We start from the raw sequence: 22,391 nt of genomic DNA on the forward strand, positions 1-22,391 counted from the left end.
ATTTTGCAGGAGTTACTGAACAAGTACTATATTTTCAGGCCTTGAATGATGTAGTATTCTGTTTGAAAAAAATGTTAGCAGTAATTTGTTAGGGTAAAAGTACCAGTATGTCTGAAAGTATGACCAGAGAAGGAATATATGGAGGTACCCTCGGAGTGGCAAAACAGTAATCTGCTACACCTTTCCACGTTCCCCTGCAGAACATGGCATAAAATGTGGTTTAAAAAAAAAAAAAGCTGAAAAAGCAGCATTCTGGACCTTTCTCCAAAGCTCGTGGGTAGATAAGATGTGTGTTTATGAAGCTCATGCTTTCATAATAACAAATTAATGTGTTTGTTCTGCTGAGCACAGTGCATGAAATCCTTCTTTCCTTGGGGGGAATTGCACTGGAGATACCACCCAGCTTTCTGATACAGTGGGAATCTTATTTAGAGTCAGAGGAGACTGATGAAACCAGTGGAAACTGAGTGTTCTATGTGCATCCATGTGTGTGAGGGAGAAAATAATCCCTTAATAATATTGATTAATTCAACTTAAAATAGGAAAGGAGTATACAAAGCACTAGCAATTGCTTTTCATTTAATCCCTGTTGTCAGTGATTAATCTGCTGGTGGGTTTTTGCTAACGCTGTGGTAAATACATAGAGACTGTTTGTTTTATTGCTGTTAATATGCTTTTCCTAGTAGATCTAAAACTATTTACAAGTTAGGTTCATGCTACATGTCATGCATAACGTCCATCATTCGGCACAAGCATACACCTAACTTTATGAGAATGAAGTATTTCCCCTGCTTTCAGCCAGCTCCTCTGTTTGACTGCTGCCTGGCCCTGCTGCTCTTTCAAAAAGGGGTCAATACCTTAAAACCAGTAAAGCCAGAAGGATGACCATGGATCTGTATTTATCTGTGATTGGAAACAATTTTTTAGCCAGTCTGATATACGTTTCTTTCTACAGAAGAGGGCAGCAAAAGCCATATCCTCTACTGCATCTATGAAGATGCTAGACCAAGTTACCTAAGTAGAGCTATAAGACTAGGTTTTCTAATTCATCTGCTCAGAGAAACAGGGCACCACATGACTGTTGTAAGTATAAGCATAAAAGCCTAAGTTTCAGTTGCATGAAAACAAATTGAAACATCAAAGCCTGTTTTACACCAATTATTTGATATGTTGATTCAAATGGGGCCTCCAGTATTCCTCCTACATGAAGCTAATGATAGAATTGGAAGAGATTCCGGATCTACGTGATGGAGGTGAAAAGATCTTGCAGGAGAAAGATCAAAGCAAATGCTGATCCATGAAAAGTCTTTTTATCCTTCACTCATTTAAATCTAGTTCAGTATTGGTGGGGCCATGGAAATATTGCTGCAAACGTGTGAAATGCTTGGGGGTGTCCCTGTGGAGAAGAACACTCAGACTTGCCTGTACCATCACCACTGTTCTCCGCAAAGGCCGCTCTGTTGATGGAGTGTGGTTGCGTCTGCGTGTGTGTGTATATATATATGTATGTACATCTATATATATATACACATATATATGTATGTATATCTCTAATATATATGTATATATACATAAATATCATATATGTATGTATGTATATCTCTAATAAGATATTCTGGCACTTGTGGCAATCCTTTCTTCTCCTGTTACCCCATATTTCCCCTGGATCTTGTCCCTGTGTGGTGCTGAAGATTTAAGGTTTGACATTAAGACTGGAAGTTTGATGTTGTACTTGGTCTGGTTTAGCTACGAGCTGTGGCTGAAAGGCGGGCACTGTGTGTCTCTCCAGACTCGGATACTTCCCCATCTTTCCCACCTCATCTTGACTAGTCTATTCAGAATCTCTTCTCTAAGACAAGCGCAGAGTAGAACAAGCTGGAGAGGATTTTAAGATACAGTTTCTATATTAAATGCAGGATCCTCAAAGGTGAAAATTCAAACAACGTGATAGCCCCAACACCTTATATATGAAGTATCGCCTTGTAATGTCTCCAGGTGTAAATGATTCCAATTTTCTTACCTCACAGAGCTACACATCTTGCTTAGAGGCATTTAAAATGCCTTAGAAAATTCAGCCTAAATAGAAGAATTAAAAGGCTGATAAATTTCTACCGAGGATTTTATCGGTAACATGGATTCAGGCTCAAAGATCTTTTCATTCCATGCTGGTTTTTACGGCGTTTCAGATGTTGTCAGAAATAGCCTTCTGTTAGTGTAAAGTCTTTTACACTCAATTTATTTTCTTTACCTAAACAGCAAAAAAGTAAACTAAAATATCTCTAGATGCTATTTCTAGATGGTTTGGGTTTTTTCTGTCGTAAACTAATCATCAATGGCTGTACTGTGTGGCATTTTTGCTACTTACTCAAGATAATTTAGAGTGCCTTACTTTCTAAACAGTAGAATTGATCATTAACGGTTTGTACTACTTTATCTTTGTTGTCAACAGAACGGGAAGTTGAAAAGAATGAATGACTTGGTTGTGGAGAGACAGTTGGTAGCTGGAAATGAGAAATTTAACGTTGTTACTTTAGCCTGTAATATTATTATATTGGCTATATTAGATAAGATGAAGGAATTTATATCAACTGGTGCAGAATATGCAGTTTGAATCTTGTAGCACTAAGAACCTTTAAAACCTTCATCAGTACTCAGCACGGTAATATTTCATAATTTGGCTAGTGATGTTTTTCTCTGTAGAAGTTGGGACTTTGTGTTCATCTCATGAGTACAAAATATTTTTGTGAACCTAACCATGGGAAAGTGCAGTAGCTGTTCTAATGAGTCTAACAGATTTGGAAAAGGTTATAAGATGTTGCATCACATATGAGGTCTTCTAGTGATGAGGGAATGAACGTTTAAAAATAGTTTGATTTGTCATCTAATTTACAAAAAAAAAAAGCCCACAGAAATTACATCGTGACTATAAATCTTGCACAGAAGCAATGGACTAATGGTAAATATTACCTAATGGGAGATGTGGGATTTTCAGACATTACCAGAAGGGCAGACAAGCGTTTGGTCGTGAAAGAGTTTTTGTTTCACCTTGAGTGGGCAGAAAATCAGGCATTTTCAGTAAAGGGTGCTGTTCAAAAGACCCGGAAAATTCAAGCTCAAATGAGAGATTCAGGAGTAGGAGGCACTTTCTTCTTGATTAGATCTCTAGTGAAAACACTGTATTCAGGCACAGAACAGAGTGACAAATAGAAGAGCTCCTGAGTAAAACGGCAAAGATGGTTCTTGGGCTGGAAGGTCTGTGCTGTGAAAGAATAAAATGGCTCTGTTTTGTTTAAATAATCAGAGTAAAGGGGATAACATTCTGACATATGCCAAGGGGATAGATAATTCGTTAAAAAGAGAAGGCTAGTAATAGGAGAAAAAAACTGAGGTTGAATCGGAGATTGTGAAAGCCCCTGAAGGTGCCACATATAATGCTATTCTGAAAAAAATCCCTGTTTTAGAAGGGGGATATGCAGCACAGAAAGGGAAATGGAATAATTGCTGTGTAAAAAGCTTTTTTTTTTAATTTCTAGATTGTTTGTGCTTTCTTTTTCAATATACTTCTAGAGCTTAGTCTCTTTGGGCAGCTCCTCTACTGTCTGGGCAGGAAAATCCTCCACTGACAATTGTTGACTCTGGGAATGGGGAAGGGTATGATGGCTCAGTGCCTCTGCAGAGGAAGGGCTGCACACAAGAGATCTGGTTTTTAAGCCTATATTTAACAAAGTTCTTTGCTCCAAGTTCCAGCAGTCAGGGAAGGAAAGCCCTGTACCAGAGGAGGAGTGTTTCCTACAGACATCTTTTACTGCCCCATTACGTTTGCACTGCTGGGGTGGCTGTGCTTTCATGGTCCCCAATAAAAGTAGACAGAGCAGTGATGAAGAAACCCTGTAGCTTGATGGAACTTACCACATGGTTAATTCTAGTATTAGGCCATCTGGGATGACTCCATCATGTGCTAATATGCTCTAGGACCGTAAGTGCTTGGTTTTGTTCTTAGTAATTCTCTTGCCGTATATTACGACTGACAAGTTTGGTATAGGAGTAGTCGAGACAGTGATTTCCAGTAGAGATACACAGTTAAAACCGAGACATATTGTACTGGTGGAAACAATATGATACAAAAAAATATAAATGGCCGTGTTGTGCCATTGGGCGCAGAAGAAAATGTTCAGAAATCATTTCTATTGTGACCTCAATACATTCAATTATAGGCTAAAAGCTAGCACTTTTTTTTATATGAACAGTATATTTTCCCCTTCAAGAGGCTAGGCTGTGATTTAGAATGAAGAACTGCATTAATTGTGTCCTGCCTGTCGTACTGGGGAAAAAAGTTGTTTTTGTGAAATGAATGAAGTTTCAGTTAGGATTTCTGTGGATTGTTGGATAACACAGTGAACAACTGGAAGGAGCAATCCGTGCTTCCACTGAATATAACATTTCATCAAACGGAGTGATTAACAGCAAAATTTAACTGGCCTGATACAAAAGTGAGCTATGGAACCTGTTAAAATAAGCCATGCTGTTTGAGAGCCAGTAAAATGTGCTGCTTGTCAAATTTACAGGCTCCCAGTAATGGAGATTATCATTAATCTAATAAAGTCCAACTCAACAGGGAGCACTACTAAAAGTCATGCATTTGCTGTTTTATCACTTACTTTGTGGTGATGGTTTGCTTCTTTTAAGACAATTTCTGTATGAAGTAATAGCTTGAGAACCGTGACTGTTGTAGGCGAGAGTGAAATATTGGCTGTGTCAAGTGCTAAAAGTATAACTTCACAATGCAGGAGAAAATAAGAACGCATTTTAAATCCAAATCAGTAGTCGTCTGCCACAATCTTTACGTGCAGATGGTAATTCCAGCGAAGGAGTTACTTGAGGCTGCTGTGTTTGTATATATATGTGTACCTTACCTTGCTTGAAGTGAATAATGCTGGCTGTTTATAAGCGCTGACAGTCTGCCATTTCTGTGCTCTAGAGGGTGCTGCTCTTCGAAATGATGAACAAACTTCTGCCCTGTTGTACTCAACTGGCAATATAGTTCTTTTGGAGCATCCAATCTTGTTATTGGTAGGATCAGTAATTAGTTCTCCGTTCACTGTTGAGACATGCCCAGAAATCAGAGTTCAGATGGAACTGAATCCTAGGCAGATTGTTATTTGTACAGAAATGGGGCTGCAAGAGCTGCACTAAATTGACAAGTGCAAATTGGAGCATTTAAGGGTATGGAGTGCTGTGGAAAGAGGGGAGTTACACACACGAGCGGTGCTTTGCGGGGTTGGACCCCACCTGTGTGCTGGATGCCTGCTTTTAACTTCATTAAAGACTGTTGCTGAAAAGCTCTGCGTTGAGGTGTTAAAGGATGCAAACTGAAGAAGTATAAACCTGTTGCATGTTAGCGTATTATTTTCCTGATTTTCCTCTTGATTTTGCTGCCGGTGGAAAGTAGCAGCAGTTTTAATTCTTTGTTTGTTTACATGAAATGAAAGCACTGGTTTCATGGCACAGTAAGGTACTGCGGAATTGTATGTAGATGCTGTGTAGTTTGAGGGAGATACTTCAGGTCTTTTTTATGTATTTGAAACATTTTTAGTGATTACACCTTCATTCATTGTCCTTGCCAAAGCACAGTAAATAGTATAAGTTCATAATCATCAACAATGGGCAGCCAAATGGTAAATCAATAACCCAAAGAATTCTTTCCACATCTCCCCTCAGTGAAAAAAAAAAATAAATTTAAACACGTAATAAATGTCTTTATAATAGGCTTGCCCATTTCTCATGTTACAAATAAATAATTGAAGCAGGGCATGACTGTATTTCCTAAGTGCAGTAAATAAAATGAAAACTAGGTTCTATTTCACAGGAAACTTATGCTAAGAATTTTTTAGATTTAATTCTGAAATGACTGAGTCATGACTTCTTGTTGTAAGTTAATTTTTAGAGATAGCAAGATAAATTCTTGCAGTTTGTGGCTTGATATTTGGAGAATATTAATGAATATTATTAGGAAAGTTGTTGGTTAATGGTTTTTTTGAAATTAAGTCTCTAAATGTTTAAATGTCATGTTTGTTCTCAAGGCTCAGATTGCTTAACTTCAGTACTTGCTGTTTATTTTCTAAAGCCAAAGTAATTTGTTGAACGGTGAATCATGCCAGAGTTTGTTTAAAGCTTGCCTCATTCAAATGGTGTTTAAGTAAAAAGACTGAATTTAAAGGAATAGCATCTCACTAATTAATAATTAGCGGATGTTTTGAGCACCATTCAATATGTGTGATGGACTTAGCGCAAAAGAATTGAAGAGCCTCTCTAACTTTTTCTGGTTTCCTATTTTCATTTCCTCTCATAACCCAATAATCAGTTGCTGATATTTGTTAGGGTAAGTGTTGTGGGAGGTTTAATCTCTCTATATAATCAAGTTACCATTCAGCTTTGCAGAAACTGAGTATTACTCTGGGTTCCTCAGTGTTCAAGAGGCAGCTTCACTGTAACATTTATTGTGTTATGTAGCCGACATAATTCTATTTAAATAAAATTTGTGTTATGTGATGTTCAGTAATGTATTTACCTCACCTGGTGCTGCATCAGAAATAAAATCTAGGAGCTCATCTTGTCCCCAGTAAAATTCAACAATAACATTACTATTAAATTCATGGGCATCAGAGTTGGAGTTTTAAATATTTTTTTTGAAGTGGCAAATCCTAGTTTTTCAAAGAGATGTTTAAGCTGTCTGCTGTTACGAATGGGCTGCTTTTCTTCTGAGGCAGATGTGGATCTTTGAACGTGAGACCTTCCTCTTTAATCCGTGGCTGTTGTGGACTTCTCCCAGGGTAATACAGATGTCCCTGGTTTTCCCGCATCTGTTAGATTAACAAGGTACTGCTGATGCTTCAACATAAACAGCATTATAAAACTTAAGCCATCTCCAGACATCTTCAAAGCTGTCAAGAAATAATTTTCACATTCATATGGAATTTCAGAACAAATCTGGAAAGAAAAATGAGTGATGAAGAGTATTTCTTTGTTAGATTTGTGATACAGTATATTGAACTTCTGCTTTTCTTATGGCAAAAATATTTGATAACATTATCCTGAGTATGCACCTCCTGTAATAAAACAGTAGACTTCAGACTTCATATTTCATCTGTATTTATTACAAGAAAACAGCATAAACCAGTAATGCAAATGCTTTCTTCGTTGTTGTCTTCTTACCAATTGTGGTTTTGTACAGAATTAATTGTTGGGTGATATTTTATGATGCCGTTTCAGTACAAACACTTTCTCTGCTTTCTACCATCTGTTTTCCATAATACCTGAGATATCCTTAAGAAATATGTTGTCAAAGGCAGAGTTTTCGGTTGGTTATTATGAAGTTTGGTTCTTCCCCTACTGAAACCAATGGTGTAGCTCTTCTGTACCTCAGTGGGAAAAGGATCTTCCAAAAGCAATAATGAATTGGTTTAATATGTAGTGTATACATTACTTTCGCTGATAAGGTAGGTTTAGTTTAGTATCATAGCGTTTTGTCAGATGTTGAAAATGGAAAAAGGTTTTTTTGACACTTCAGAAAGTGTTCTGGTTTTGAATTGTGCAACAGATTTTTGCTCACATATAATAAAAGTGGGAAAGGTGCTTTAAGCTGTGGCTTAAGCAAAGAAGGTGCAGAGAAAGACTGATACCATCTCCCTTTTCCAACTTCAGAGTGTTAGAGTAGTTCCCTTTTATCAACAGATGGGGCTTTTTTTAAATTCCCATTTACTCCAAAGCAGATACTTGCTGCCTAAGGCATATGACTGACAGGTTCCTAGAAATAATGTCTGCTTGTTACATCTGGGAGGCTGGATCATTGAATTCAGTTCTGTTTTATCACAGCAATTCCGATGCATAATAATCACTCACAAAACCCTCCTTCAGATTAATCACATTGTCTCAAGTTATGGTCTAGAAAAAGCAAAACTGATCAGTAAATCAGGCACTTGCGAACTTGGTGGCAGCAGTCTTCAGTACTTCTGACGCTTTCTTTTAAAACACTATAAAGTTTCTAAGCATAGTGTTCCAAATAAGCCATTTTTTCTAAATAATCTAAGTGGATAAAGATTGACATGAGTGGTTGTTAGGGTGTTGTTCACATTGAAATGAATTTCCACTGGCATCGATGACTTTAATGAGAGCAAGTTTGCATCTTTTTAGTGGTACTCTTTTTATGTTAATAACTAATGGTGAAATATGTATTTCACTATACTTTAGTATACACTTTAATGTTGAAAATCACATTATACATGCTTTTAATCACAAAATATGGTATGATGGAATGTTAAGGATATGAGGATGTCAAAGGAAAGAGAGTTGTGTATGTGTAATAGGTAGATTCAATTAGTGTATGTGTTTTTAAGACACTGAAGACGATACAAGAAGCTTTTATGTAGCTACTGATTACAAATACGCATATCCGTGATTTTCTCTCTCTTTTTTCCTGCAGGGCCAAGGCTTTTCGTGGAAAAAAGGTCCATGGAGAATATGACATAAAGGTTGAACAGGTAAATAAATGATTTAATCTGAATGTTATTTTTGTATTTGTGTATTTATACAAATGTATATATATGTATAAATGCATACCTCCCTGGAGGTATTTAAAAGACATGTAGATGTGGCGCTTAGGGGACATGGATTAGTGGTGGGCTTGGCAGTGTTAGGTTAATGGTTGGACTTGATTTTCAGGGTCTTTTCCAACCTGATTCCAGTTCTGTGATTCTATATGCATGTATGTGTAGATAGTTACATAGTCCTTTGTACTTCAGTTACACAAGTTAATTAAATCTTTGAGTATTCTACTTATGTTTCAGTCTGACGTGGCTTTTTTTAGAGGATTCTGACCATAATTTGTACAGCATTAAAAGCATGTCATATTCAAAAGTTGTTGCTTAGAGACTGTGAATTTCCCAGACACTCCGTGAATTACACATTGCATTTCTGTATCACTAATTCCTTCACTTAAGAATATAAATATACTCTGGCTGCATTGCTAGCATGTGGGGTTTTTTTTTAAAAAAAACCAACAAAATAAATATGGAGATGTAGTCCAGGGTGCATTTGAATTATGTTTATTTTACTGGAGCTAGATATCTGAAAGTAGGGAAGTAAACAAGTCTTTTCAATCTTGAATTCCATGAATAGATGCTACTGTAAGAAGCTTCAGCAATTAAACTGAATTGTTTTGCCATTGGAATTTCAAAGAGCGAGGGAAAATTATTACAAGCTGCGTGGATTCCACTTCCCTAAATTCACTGTAATAGTGCAGCATCTAGCTCTGCTCCATTCTTTACACCACTGAATATCTGCTGATGGGCTTGGCTTGGAAAGACGGACGGCTTTGCCAGGGATCTTCGAGAGTATTGAGGGAGAGACGGGAAAAAGAAGACAAGCTCTTTTGTCCAAAAGTACCATTCACACCTAGATATCTGAGACTGTGCGGTTGACATTAGACACAGTGTCTCTTTAATATTAACAAAAACTGTGCATAAGCCTAGAATTTCCTTCCTATGTTCTCTTGTAGGTCCAGAACCACCTTTAATCAGTAAGAGATTGAATGTTTCTGAACCCAACTAATCACTTTGTAACTGGTCAACTTTGTGACAAGTGCATACAGAGTTATTAACATTTATTTCAGTGTTCTTTTACCAATACCAGATAGCGTTATTTTATTTTTATAGAGCAACCTATTGCATGCAGAATTTTCTATCATGTACTAAGCTTTTAAACTACAAAATCTATATTGTGAATCCTTGTAAGTGTTTAATATGATTTACGAATTGGAGAGATGAGTTGTCAGTCTCAGATTAAATAGATTGTAAATGATTCTTTAGCACTGTCAGCACCTAGACAAATATTTCAATCTCTCACCATTTGCACTGTTTCCACAATAATCTTAAAACTGCCCCTTGTGTTTAGAACATTGTCGCACTGATCCAGGAAAGCATATAAGCGTATGGGATTTAATGAAGAGACCTTCATGCTTGACATCAAGCACATACTTAGGCTGTTGAGTTGGGACAGTGGTCGGAGCTTGCCTTAACTGAGCACTAAATTCTGAAAGCCCTGAGATGGAGTTTGCTTCAGCAGACTTTCAGTGATACCATTTTTCAAGAGGAGACTAATGAGAATTCTGACGCGCTCTCTATTCTGTATTAGTGTCCGGGATAGCAAAGACGCTCTTATTTATCCACTGGAAGACAGTTGGCTGCATTTCAATTATTCTGCTGTGTAATGTTATTGTAAAGTGCCTTGAGAGTCTAAGCTGATGAAAGACTGGGGATAAATGAAAAACATCCTGTCCTTTCCTTTCAAATAACTGTAGATTCAGAGTATGGGAGTGATTGCTTTTAAATTCCACATTTCCAGTGTGAGAAGATACTTTGAAAAAGGTCTTTATTTGTGAATTTTGCGAGTCAATTGTTTATTAGCACCAGATCTTTTAAAAATAAGAGTAAATGTACATAAAAGAAATAGAAGAGGGTAATATATGAAGAGACAGTAAACTCTATAAGAAAATGTTCTATTTATCATGGTTATTTCAATGTTGCTTTTATTCCATTTTCTTCAAACGCTAAATGTTCACTGAGTCTGTATTCATATCTGTGATAACGCCATACAGAGCAAAGATATAATCTCTATACTTCTGTGCAGACGTGACTGAGGAAATACATTTGCTACTGCCTGCAGTCCTTTTTCATGAAGTTACTTTACTTTTTGCTTTCTTTGTATTAGAATTTATTCAAATGTGATGTGTCATACGTGGCAAATACTGTTGGATTAATATCCTCTTAGTGCTCATTGTATTCCAAATGTATGTTGTCAGCAGTTCAGATACTAATACTTAAAATATGGGGTTTAGGAAAATACAGGTAAAATAAACCAGACTGACTAATGTGAGCCTTCTTTTCATAGGCAGAATTTTCAGAAATCAACTTGATAGCCCATGCTGATGGCAATTATGCAGTAGATATCCAAGTATTTCGAAATGGCACTAAAGTTGTCAGGTAAGAAAAACTGAATAGAATAACAGCAAAAAACAATAAAGGGTATAATGTATGCATGGGAAAAGAACTGAATGATTTTTTTTTTTTTTTTGTATATGTGTGATAGGGATTTTGCATCAGTCATTGGCGTGACAAGTAGGAAATAAACTATCTGAACAGTGCACTAAGTCCTGTTGGTGACAGCAGGGAAATCTCTTGCCATTTTCATTACATGAAAGATGGATTTGATTAAGATGGGAATGAAGTCTAGTATAAAGAATACATGATTGGGAATTAGGATTATTGATTTGGGTCTTATCTTTGCTTCAGAAATAAGACAGCCTTGGTGATTCTGTACAGGCCAGACCTTTCTAGATGAGCAGTATTTATTTCCAATGTTGAATCTTTTCTATTGAAACAGGCCAAGTCAGAGCAATTCTTTCAGGATAGTTACTGGAATATCACTATCTGTTTGAAAGATTTCCATTTAAAAGCCTGAGATTTCCCAATATGCTGTTTTGTCCAAAAAGGATTATTCCAGCTGAAGGCAGGGTAACTTTACCATTTTTTTTCAGTGAGGATATCAACAGCCCTGTAAATGTAAGGGGAGAAAACAGGGGTATGTCTGGGCAAAATAAAAGCTTGAGTAAGAATTAGCAAAATTATTTCAGGCAGTTCTATATTGTATGCAATTTGTGGGAATTACTGCTATTTTGGCCAGTGCAGTTAAGAATGAATTAAGTGTTGCAGTTGTTTGGCTGAGCAATTGCATTCTAAAAGGTAGATCAAGCTACTAACAGTGACCTGGCGGTTTTCTGACTATGTTTGGCTTTAGGCAAGAGTAAGAGTTTGGGGAGCTGGACAGCAGGCAGCACGTCCTGTATCTTCGTGGTTTTGCACGACATCTGTCCAAATAAAAGATACGAAAATTTCTACTCATTCATGTTAAAAAAAATCAGGGAAAAAATTTTGATAATAAGTGCACTTTGTGCTTTCAGACTCGCAACTGTTTAATCTCTCGTGTGTTCTAAAAACACTGCAGCTTAATACAACAACCACATGTGCCAAATCCACAAGATAATTTCCTTAGAAGAGTAAGAGATTTGGTTTGTTTTGTTTATTTGGTTTTTGGCTTTCTTTTTTCCCATAGAAGTTTTGGAGGCAGGAAATCTTAATCACTACTCCTTAGTGGCTTTTCTTGTAGAGAATTTTCCAAACAGAAAAAAAATCTTGAGGCCAAATTAACATCAAAACATGCAATACTTAACGTGAGTTGAGAACCTCCATAAAATACCGTCTACAAGGATGTAGACTTGCAGTTTATGAGAAAACTTTGTAACACTGCTTGTTAAGAAACAGCGAAATCTTGTGTCATCAGAAAACACTGATAATGAGGTGACAAAGGTTTGTATGACATAATGAATTTTATGGGTAATTTATTTAACTCAATAGAACTACTTGAAGCTAATAAATTTCAGTGAAAGATGTATGAAATATTTGCCTATCTGTGCATGCTTTCTGGTGTGAGAAGGACGTGCAGACAGCATGAGACAGCAGTTCTCTGTTTCTGTGATAACTTCTCTGGAGATGCAGGATATTTTTGAAAAACAAAAGTATTTTTCATAAACGTCCTGTATCTTCCAATAAGTGCTAGTCTTTATGTTGTTTTAAGACTAGTTGGTTTGTGAAGTTTATTGCCTGAAGCTTTGAATGTGCTTCTTGTGTCACTAAGGAATGAGACATACTGATGGGTGTTACTTTACGTCACCTTATGTTCCTTAGGTAAGAAACTTCATTTGAAATCCAGAGTTAAATATAGGTCTGACGGTAGGATGTGAGGCGTGTTCTGTCTGTCTCGGCTCTCAAGAGAGGTGGGGGAAACTGCTGGTCCCACTAGTATCCACGGTCATATCGAATACGGGCTATGAGCATATTTTTAAAAAGGGAATACTGAGATGAAAAGTCTTCCATGTTAGTGAGGTCCAAAGTGACCTTGTATCTTAGATTTATGAGTAAAGTATTAATTAGTAAAATCATAGAAATTTCCATGACAACATTTTGGTGCATTAGTTCAGGAGGAAAAAACTCCGTATCAGGCACCTGCTTGTTTCATTTTTGTGAATGAAAGTCAAGCTATGAAAAATGATATCTTATGTTACATAATGCTGAGATTTTTGGATCTTACAAATGCTTGAGCCGCGATTAAAATTTTTCTCATGACCTTCTCTTGTATACACAGTCATTCTGTCCAGCAGTAATTACAGAACTGGAACAATTATGTAAATGAATCTTGGAGGAGTTTTTGCAAAGCAAACTATAAAATCTTTTTTTTTTTCCTAAAGTGCATTCCCCCACTTCCCCAATTGTTTCCTTAAATCAGTACTTTAAAGGACACTTCCTGTGCTTTACTTTTAAATAAAAGCAGAGTGCTGTCTTTGAGATGATGTGTAATCCCCCTTAGCACTATTGTAAACAATGGGGGGGGGATCTCTTTTTTGCACCGAGTGGCCTGCGTTTTTGATTAAGGCATCATTAGTCCTCTAAGTATTATACTCCTCCTGTGGCAGTAAATTGAATTTCCTTTTCTCAGACACTTGGCACACCTCCATGAAACCTGGATCACAGATTCTCAGAACTATGCTACAAATAATTTTTTTGAGACTTATTAAAGGCAAGCATTTCTTTACAAGTTCTGGCCATTGGTCTAGAGTGCCATTTAAATTACTCTTGACAGCAAATATTTATAGAGCTGCTTTTGCCAAATCATGCATTACATTTGAAAGCCAACTTAAGAGTCCAGCTAATATACTTTAACTACTGCATTCAGGCTGGAATCTCAAAACTCCTTAAGCAATTTTAACATTAATTTTAGTTGTTTTGGTTTTATTTTGTTATACTAGAATGAGATTTCTGAATCATGTTGTAATCTTGGGACTTTTTCACTCCAGCATACAGCTGATATTTATTCAAGGCGTGTAAATAATTACACTAATTTACTGTGCTAATGTAATTTACACTGCAGTTGTACCTCTTTCAGGAGGTTGATGGCTTCAAGCTAGTCAGTATGTTTTCCACCTGTAAAATTTGAATACAGAAGAGAATCTTTCAGCAGTCAAATTTGGGAGTGAATTGCCCCTGTACTGGTGGCTCTGTCCTGTTGCGTTGTCTTCTGTTGTCCGTAACCTTCCTCAGTATCTAAATGTCAGGGTTTGGGTAAGGTGAAGATGGTGACAGGACAAAACGCCACAGAGGTTGCACAGGAGAAATCCTGATTAGAGACAAGAGAGGAGGAGAGGGGAAAAAAAAGTGCAGTTGGAAGTTTAGAAATTCATTTTAATAAACGTCTTGATCAAAAGTTGATTTGTGATTATCTCTGATTATGGTATTATTCCTTTGGCAAGCAGTGGGGTTGCTTCATCTCTTACTGTCTTTAAAACAGTCTGACAATAGTTGTGGAAAAAAATTGTTCCCAAGAAGCTTAAGTCTCTGGCAGATATATTTGTCTGCTTTTTTTTGATTCTCACTGCTCAGGAGCTGGTGCAGATACACTAAGAACATACTCAGAGTTTATATATATGATTTATCTTTCAGTGGGAAAACAACCTGAAAAGCCATGATCGTTTGTCTCTTCACTTAATGGAGCCACATTATTGACTGGATGCTGATCTTTTCTGAACAGTGGTTAGGAAATGCTACAGAACAGATTTTCATAAAGCCATAGTAACTCTTTCTGTCTTGTAGCATTTACCTTTGTTTTGAGTGTTCTTTTAATACTTCTCTATCCATCAGCCAGACATTTTTCCCTTTTAAGATTTTGCTGTTGAAGGAAAAACAGTTTGATCATTGATTTTTAGCAATGTATCTTTTTCTTGCTAGGTCATTCAGGCCTGATTTTGTCCTGGTTCGACAACATTCATTCAGTATGGCAGAAAACGAAGATTTCCGTAACTTGATCATTGGAATGCAGTACGCAGGCATCCCTAGCGTCAACTCCCTGGAATCGGTCTATAACTTCTGTGACAAACCGTGGGTGGTAAGTGATGGACCAAAAAGTTCTCATGGTGCAGAAAGAGTTAGTGACTTTTTATTTTGTTTGCTTGTTTAGTTCCCTTTCATGAATATTGAGTATCAAACTGCAAAGTTACTTAGCAGAGCAGTGAAGCAATAGTGAAAGGAATAAAAAGTAAACCTAAGGTATTTAAATAATTTTTTCAAAGAGCTAGTGTAGGCAGTGTGGAGACAGAGAGAAAAAATATTTGTTGTACAAATAATGAAATAAGTGAGGAAACTAACGGAAAGCCTGCCCACCACTAACATACTTCCTCAAGCGAGGAAAGTGTGTTTATTCACAATTTGTCTGGGAAAAGCAAGCCGAGAATATTTTTCATGTTTGTGGTTTTGAACATAATTTAAACAGACTTTTAGCCAGTGTGTTCCTCATGCCTGTGAAATTTTTGAGGCTATGCTTTAGCAAGGAAATCTGAAGCTATTCGTTTCCTCATTTGAAAGCTCTTTTCATAATCTTGTGCATATGGGATAGGAGAGAGTCTTTTCAGTTACACCTAGAGTAACGCTGCTATGCTGGAGAATCACTGATGGTTGCTAGTTTTAGTGTAGGAGCCAATTCCGTTTTTCATTACATGCTTTGTAGCGATGGAGGTAGAACTTGGTGATCCTTTTGGTTCATAGAGAACTAAATATTAGTAGCAACTAGTTAAAATGTGGTGCTGCAAAAGATGATTATCAGTGGTGCAGTCACTGTTCCTATAGTAGATATATTCAGTTGCCCAGGAGCTAATGAACGGTTAAAGAATACCACTTGTTATAAAAAGCCAAAGCTTCATAACTTTTTCCCCTGATGACTGGGTAAGAAAAGAATAGTTGTCAGTATTTTTCACACCAAATGAAAGTTTTACTGTAATACTTTTTATTGCCTTGAAGATGTTTGTTTTTTCACACTTACTATGAAAATCCCTCCAAAAATTGTCAGCAGATATTATCATACACCTTTTGCGGCTAAATTTATTATACTTTTGTGTTGCAGTAAACTACAGTGGGGAATAAATAATTGATAGAGCATTTATACCTTCTTAGAATACATACTGTACGTTGCTGAATCCATTATTTTAATACATCACATTTTCTATGCTGTGTGGCATTTCTTAATGCTTTGATTCACTGTATGCAATAAAGCTGGACAGTGAAGCAATTACAGTAGCATTTATATGCAATGATGATGCAATAAAAAGCAAATGAATAATTCCTCCTTGTAATATTCTTCTGGTGGCGTTCATGTCATGGCTGTTCTTCCACCAAACCAATAAAGCTCTCTCTTTTTTGTTTCTATACAATACACCTCACAAACAGGTAATGAAGTATTATGCTTTTGAGGTCTTATTTGAATTTAGAGTTAGAATAATTTAAAAATAGCCTTGAGTTATGGTAGAAGTTTTTTAAGGTGTGATGAAATGACTCTCTTCTGAATTGCCATATCTGTATCTTTGCTTTTTGCAGAAACCCCCTTTTTGGCTGAAATTTCTGTAGTTTGTCTCAACTCAGATACAAATGAAATGAAAATATTTTAAAGCTGATTTTATTTGAACATAGAGAAGAATGATTATTTTTTTCCTTTGAGTGGTTTCTACCTTGCCATTTCTACGTCTGACAGCCAAAATAAGTTTTGTTCGAAGTACTCAAACTTTGCACAGCCTCAGCAAGAGTCCATTTCACATCCCTTAGGTATTTCCTCTCAGAAGTAACTATTCTAGAGACATTTTAAAGTGTCAGACAAGACCCATGCTTCAAACTAGACAGTGAGGCTGAGTCGGCAGCGTTCATGTGTTGTGAATATGATCTTGCTTTGCCCCACCGATGGCCTCAATTCTGTGTTTTAATTACCTGTGTCTGTAAGTGAAGCCTCTAAATGGGAGATCGGTTGCCATTCTGAATACCTGGTGGCACTGTACTTCAGCTGGATCCTACTTAGGAGTGTGGACTTCAAATTTGAGCACAACAATAGTTTCTGTACAAACATGAGGGAGCTTGTTTTGGGCATTTAACTTGGAATATCCTGACTTCTGTTCTTTGTGGCAGTGGGAGATGTAGAGACAACCAGGTTCATCCCAGAGCATCATGAAATCTTCATCAGGTTTAGGAAAGGTGAACACTGCAAGAAGTCGGGCAAACCTGTTCCAACTCAAGTCCAGAATAAATAGTCTGAGGGTAAAAATAAATTGATCCCTTGATTCAGCCTATTTCATGGATATGCAAATATTGCAACAGAAGCCAAGGACTGTTGGTTTTGCTAATATTACCTTCTAGCTTGTTTGATTCCACCTAACTCATACGTGGTACCCTGCCTATGTGAAATCTCTGCTGCAAACTGTTTTGGATGCCTTGGGGTGCACTCCTCAATCTATCACTGCATGCTAGCATTAAGCATAAAAACCATTGGTGCCCATACTGTGCTCCTCTATGGACTTTAGGCCAGTGAATCAAGCCGTGCTCCTCGCTGTTAAAATGGCATGTATTTAAGCTGAACTGATACAAACTTAGTTAAACTGTAACTAGAAAAAACTAGCAGAATTACTCTCCCAAGTTGCTTGATCAGAAGCCAGTTCAACATTTACAGCACTGATTGAAGGCATTGAACCACCTGCCAGTCTTATTTCTTGTAGACTCCATGATTTGGTGAAACTGAAATTGTTTGTTTGCGGTTAATACCATTTTCTTATTTAAATTTCTGTCTGTCTTCCCCTTTCTTCCTAGCATGTAAAGGATGCCTTTCTGGGCAATCCTTTTGTTAACACGGGTGACCTGATACTTTTATGAAAGCTATTTCTGTAAAAATTGCAAGTTTAAAAGCCTTATAAAAAATTAGAAATCGGAACTCTAGATAAAGCCATAACTAACAATCTTTATTAATTGATGAGAAATGGATTGATTTTCCTGCAGGTAAAATTAGAGTGGCAGAAGTGAATTGCAATTTCTATAATAACAGAAAAAAAAAAAAAGAGTGTCAAGGGCAATTGATCACTTATATCAGTGTAAAATCAGGAGTAGGACAGAATTGCTGGGAGGGGAAGTCAGGAAAGTTAGACTAGTAATAAAAGGGCTATGGGATAAAATGAGAGTTAGAATCCAACATACACAATCTTTGGTTTTTAAATTACTGTTCTTCAAAGTATCAGGTCTTTGCTTATTTAGAACCTACAGCTCCAGATGTAGAGCATCTCTTTTCAACCCAGAGGGCATTCACACCCTGTGACAGAAACTGAAGCACCTGCCTTTGGTTTTTCAGCAGAACTCTCTTCATACTCTGCCTGCAGACACACAGAGCTTTCTATGCCTTTGCCAAGAGGCAGTCAGCAAATTTGTGTCTGATCTGAGGTACATTATTGGGGTGTGGTGGGAAAACTGCCAGGAACACGCTGAAAACATTTCGGAAAACAAGTCTTAAAGCTTGTGTTTTCCGGTGTCAGGACATACATATTTCCTTCGAATGCACGTCAAAAGTTCAAAGCGCCATATGACCCTTTGAAAATTCAGGATGCTAGAAACCATGGCAAAGAAAATATTGAAATGAATGTGTGTGGTGAGAAGGTGGCGTACTGAAATATGTTAATGTTTGGGGTTACTACAGTACTCCCGTTATTTCACTTCTGCGATAATACTTACCGCCTAACTCATGAAAAATTCATGGCCCTGGCTGTTGAGATGGATTTCACTTAAATGCTAGTAAGAATGTCAGAAAGGTACTTATCTAGGGGGAAAGCCTGTGTTTTATAAATAAAGGCCAAGTTCTTTGTTACTGAACGCGTGCAGAGCTGTGGAGGGACCCTTTTAAGCCTTGTACCCTCTTTTAGGATGTTGGAATGTTTCATTGCATGTCACATTGCAGAGTAACAGTCTTGTGCCTGTCTTGTCACATTAAATGAGATAAAAATTTTACCTAGTTTAATTTACAGTTACATTGAGTTAAGGTGAGGCAAAAATACATACTTTCCTTGTTGGATTTGTGATCCATCTTAAAATTTTCCTCATGTCTAATGGTGTGCAGAACCTGCTGTAAAGCACTTATGAAAGTTTTATAATAGTAAAAAGAAAAAAACCAGCAAACCAGCATAATTAAATACTCAAAGTTATGATTTACTGTTTAAAGTAACGATCTAGATATTTTATTATCCCTGTTTTCCGTTAGAAAATGTTATTCAAGAAATCAGTGAGACATTCCTTAACTGAGGCTTATGAGATTGTATGTACTCTTTCTGATAGTACACGATGTAGGTAAGTGAAGTAATTGCGGAGGCTGGAAGTAACTAGAAAATACGATGATAATGACTGCTTGCAGTAATAGGTAGAATCTCATGCTTGTGATTCAGTCTGGGGAAATAATATCTTAAAATACCCCACGATTTTCCAGTGTATTGGCTTGAATTTTTAAAAAATTTCTTCTGTCCTGCGTGCATCCTTTTGCATACTTCCAATTAAGATTTTTGTGAAATTTGCATGTTTAAGTGTTTACAGCAGTTGATCCCAGCTCTTGATTTTAGATTCAGCTGCAAATATTGGTTGGGTTGCAGTGTTGGAACACCACGGATTATTAGCTGTTCACCCCCACTGTGTAGAGCAGATTGCCAATAACAGGAATTGTGCACTGAGGCAGAGTTAACTGGTGAGTAAACTAAACACACAGGCTCTGACTTATTTGTCAGGGAGTGCGAGGCTCAATGTCCGTGCCTGCTATAGATAGAACACTTTATTTCGGTTAAACCTGGAGCGTGATGTACTAATTACATCCATTATAGTAGCTGGCTTGCTGTTTCGAGGTTCAGACAGCAGTAAGCATTTCAACACTGCAGAGACTACAGAATTGCTGCAGTTGTGTAGACCAAGCGTATATGATTGAAGAGAAGGAGAATTCTCATCAAATCGGTCCAATTCCATGATAGCAGTTCTGGTTCTTTTACTGCAGAGGAAAAACCTGGCAGCATCTGTAGCTGGCTGCAAATCTGTTCTCTTATTAGTGTGCCCTGGGATGCTACGTGACACTGGTTGGTGTAGGAGGCTTCAAAGATCTCCTGATACATTAATTACACATTTACTCTGGTGAAGACACAACCTACAACATAATAATGGGACTATAAAAAAACATTTCTGAGCGCTGTGACCTTAATGAGCTGTTGCTGTGCTGGTGGAAGAGTCTGTGTTTAGCTTGAAATGCTGCCTTGATGCAATCAGGGAGGGGATGTAGAAACCCCACTGCAGCACGTCAACCTACTGTGGAGTCATAGCAGCTTGTGAAGAGACATCTGTCTCTGCAGGATGGGACAGCTGGGTGCTGAGTGGGATTGGCCTCAAGTGAAGGGAACTCTGTTGGCACAGGGACAAACTGCTACATCGGTTCAGTGATGTGGGAAATAAAGGAAAAAAAATAGGAACTTTTTTTGGGCCAAAAGCTGGCAGAGTGGAACTAAGACCCAGAAGCCAGACTGAAGGATCCTGGCATTTTTTACGTAGAGCTCCAGATGTGAACCCATCTTGTACAGAAACATCCTCAAAAGATCACTGGGTCTTCATCTGCTTCACTGTAGGAATTTATTGTTATTAAGGGTTTTAAATGTAAGAGAAGTGCCATAGAACACTTTGTTATGCAAAATTCATTTCCTCGCTCATTTGCAATCCTTCTGAGGGGAGGCTGGTTGTGGCTTTTCCCTTTGTCAAACTTGGTAGTATTGTAAATCTCACAATTCTTGTTTGTTTATTTTGGTTTGTGAGCGCACAGCCAAATACTTTGCAAGTTTGTTGACATTTTTCTTTTTTGCTCCTTTTGCCAAGCTTACGTAATTCTGTACCTTCATGTGTCATGTTTTGCTCTGCATTTCTTTTGCAGATGATTTTCTACTTATCTGTCTTCCTGTTTCTACTCTTATTGGACACTTCATTTATCTCTTGTAACCTTGCTTTCTTTGGAAGGTCTGTTTAAACTGGCCTTGCTGTCTGATGGTATCACAGTACTCTCCCCCACCGTGTTTTCTCCTCCTTCATGTGCTCCTCTTGTTTTTTTTCCCCTTCCAAGCTATACTTTAGTAACCTTGAGCAACAGATTGGGGCGCTGGCAGGAATCTTGTAGGCACTCTGCAGGGAGGAGCATATGAGAGACATGAGCTCTGTTCATCCCAGGCTCCTGTTGACACAAATTATTGATGCTGGGCTAACAGGCAGGCACAACCACATGGATGAGTTTCAATATTGTCTCAAAGTCTCTTCTGGAAAACAAATAATGAATAAAATGAATGTGTGCAAGAAGAAAAGTCTTTTGAAGACCTATTCACTGTAAATCTATGAGATCTTTCAGTGCTATTCCATGTCTTTTTTAGAGAAAGAAATTACAAAATTCTTACTGAATATTATTGCACTATAAGAAAATTTTTTGCTCATTACCAAAAATAAGATTTGTACAATAATCCTGAACAATGGGCTAGAATTTGGCTGGTTATTGCACTTCTCTATGTGCCAGAGGGAATCTTATTGAAGGTCAAGGCTAAAGAAGGCGTACCTGCAATCTTGCTTCAACTCGGGTAGGGAAGACGTTTAGAGGTGTTCAAATTTAACGTCTGTTAACATTATAAATCTTAGAAATGTTAAGATCTATATTTTAGTCAGTGGCTATAGTTTTACATATTTCAGTAGACCTGGAGCCAGCCCTGAACTTGATTGTCTCAACCATTCTGGCAAGATCTATCTGCTGGATAGATCATGATGGGGACACTGCGCAGCCGAAGCTCACCCACAGAGGTTGTTTCATGGCCTTTCCCTACCACGAAATACTTCAGGAAGCTCCTGTAGGAAGAGCCGTTCCTTCCTTTCCCTTCAGGACTCCAGCAGGTACTGCCCGTCTCTCCCTCAGGCGGTGAAGAGTTGCTCTCTTGGGCATGGGACACAATCACATGGGTGGTAAAGTTTGAGCAGCTTCACGTGATAAATGTGTGGCAATCTCCCTAACGAATCCAGTTAGCCTATCTGCAAATATTTACATGAATGGTAGAGGTCTTTCTAAAACCAGTTTTGTGGCTTTTATTCATATAAAGGATGACAGACATAGTGAAGGCAGACATCGTGTCTCTCTAGGGCAGCCAGAGAACAAACTGTCCACATGTGCTCTTCGTCCAGCACTGATCCGAGCAGAACTTTTTTAGGCATAAAAAAATGTAGTTTAATTCTCTGTCAGCCAGTGAAGATTTTGGCCTCTTTGCTCAGTCTGCCGGTTAAAGCAAAACATGTTGATGGATTTGTAGTGCAAGAGCTGAAAGTAAATTCACAAAACTGTGTCAGAAGGAAGGTGAAAATGCTTTAAGCTCTTTGGTCAAGAGACAA

The 22,391-nt window shown here is 37.6% G+C and overlaps 1 protein-coding gene across 1 annotated transcript in view; it reads left to right on the plus strand.

Annotated features, from left to right (window-relative positions):
• The window catches only part of SYN2 (synapsin II), a 180,985-nt gene that overhangs the window by 58,476 nt on the left and 100,118 nt on the right, over positions 1–22,391 (plus strand). Inside the window, exons 2-4 of the mRNA XM_074151484.1 lie at positions 8,480–8,537; positions 10,945–11,036; positions 14,892–15,048. Of these exons, the coding sequence (XP_074007585.1) occupies positions 8,480–8,537; positions 10,945–11,036; positions 14,892–15,048 (307 nt within the window). The remainder of the gene's footprint in view (positions 1–8,479; positions 8,538–10,944; positions 11,037–14,891; positions 15,049–22,391) is intronic.

The sequence above is a fragment of the Numenius arquata genome, chromosome 8 (genome assembly GCF_964106895.1).
Source record: "Numenius arquata chromosome 8, bNumArq3.hap1.1, whole genome shotgun sequence".
NCBI classification, from domain to species: domain Eukaryota; kingdom Metazoa; phylum Chordata; class Aves; order Charadriiformes; family Scolopacidae; genus Numenius; species Numenius arquata.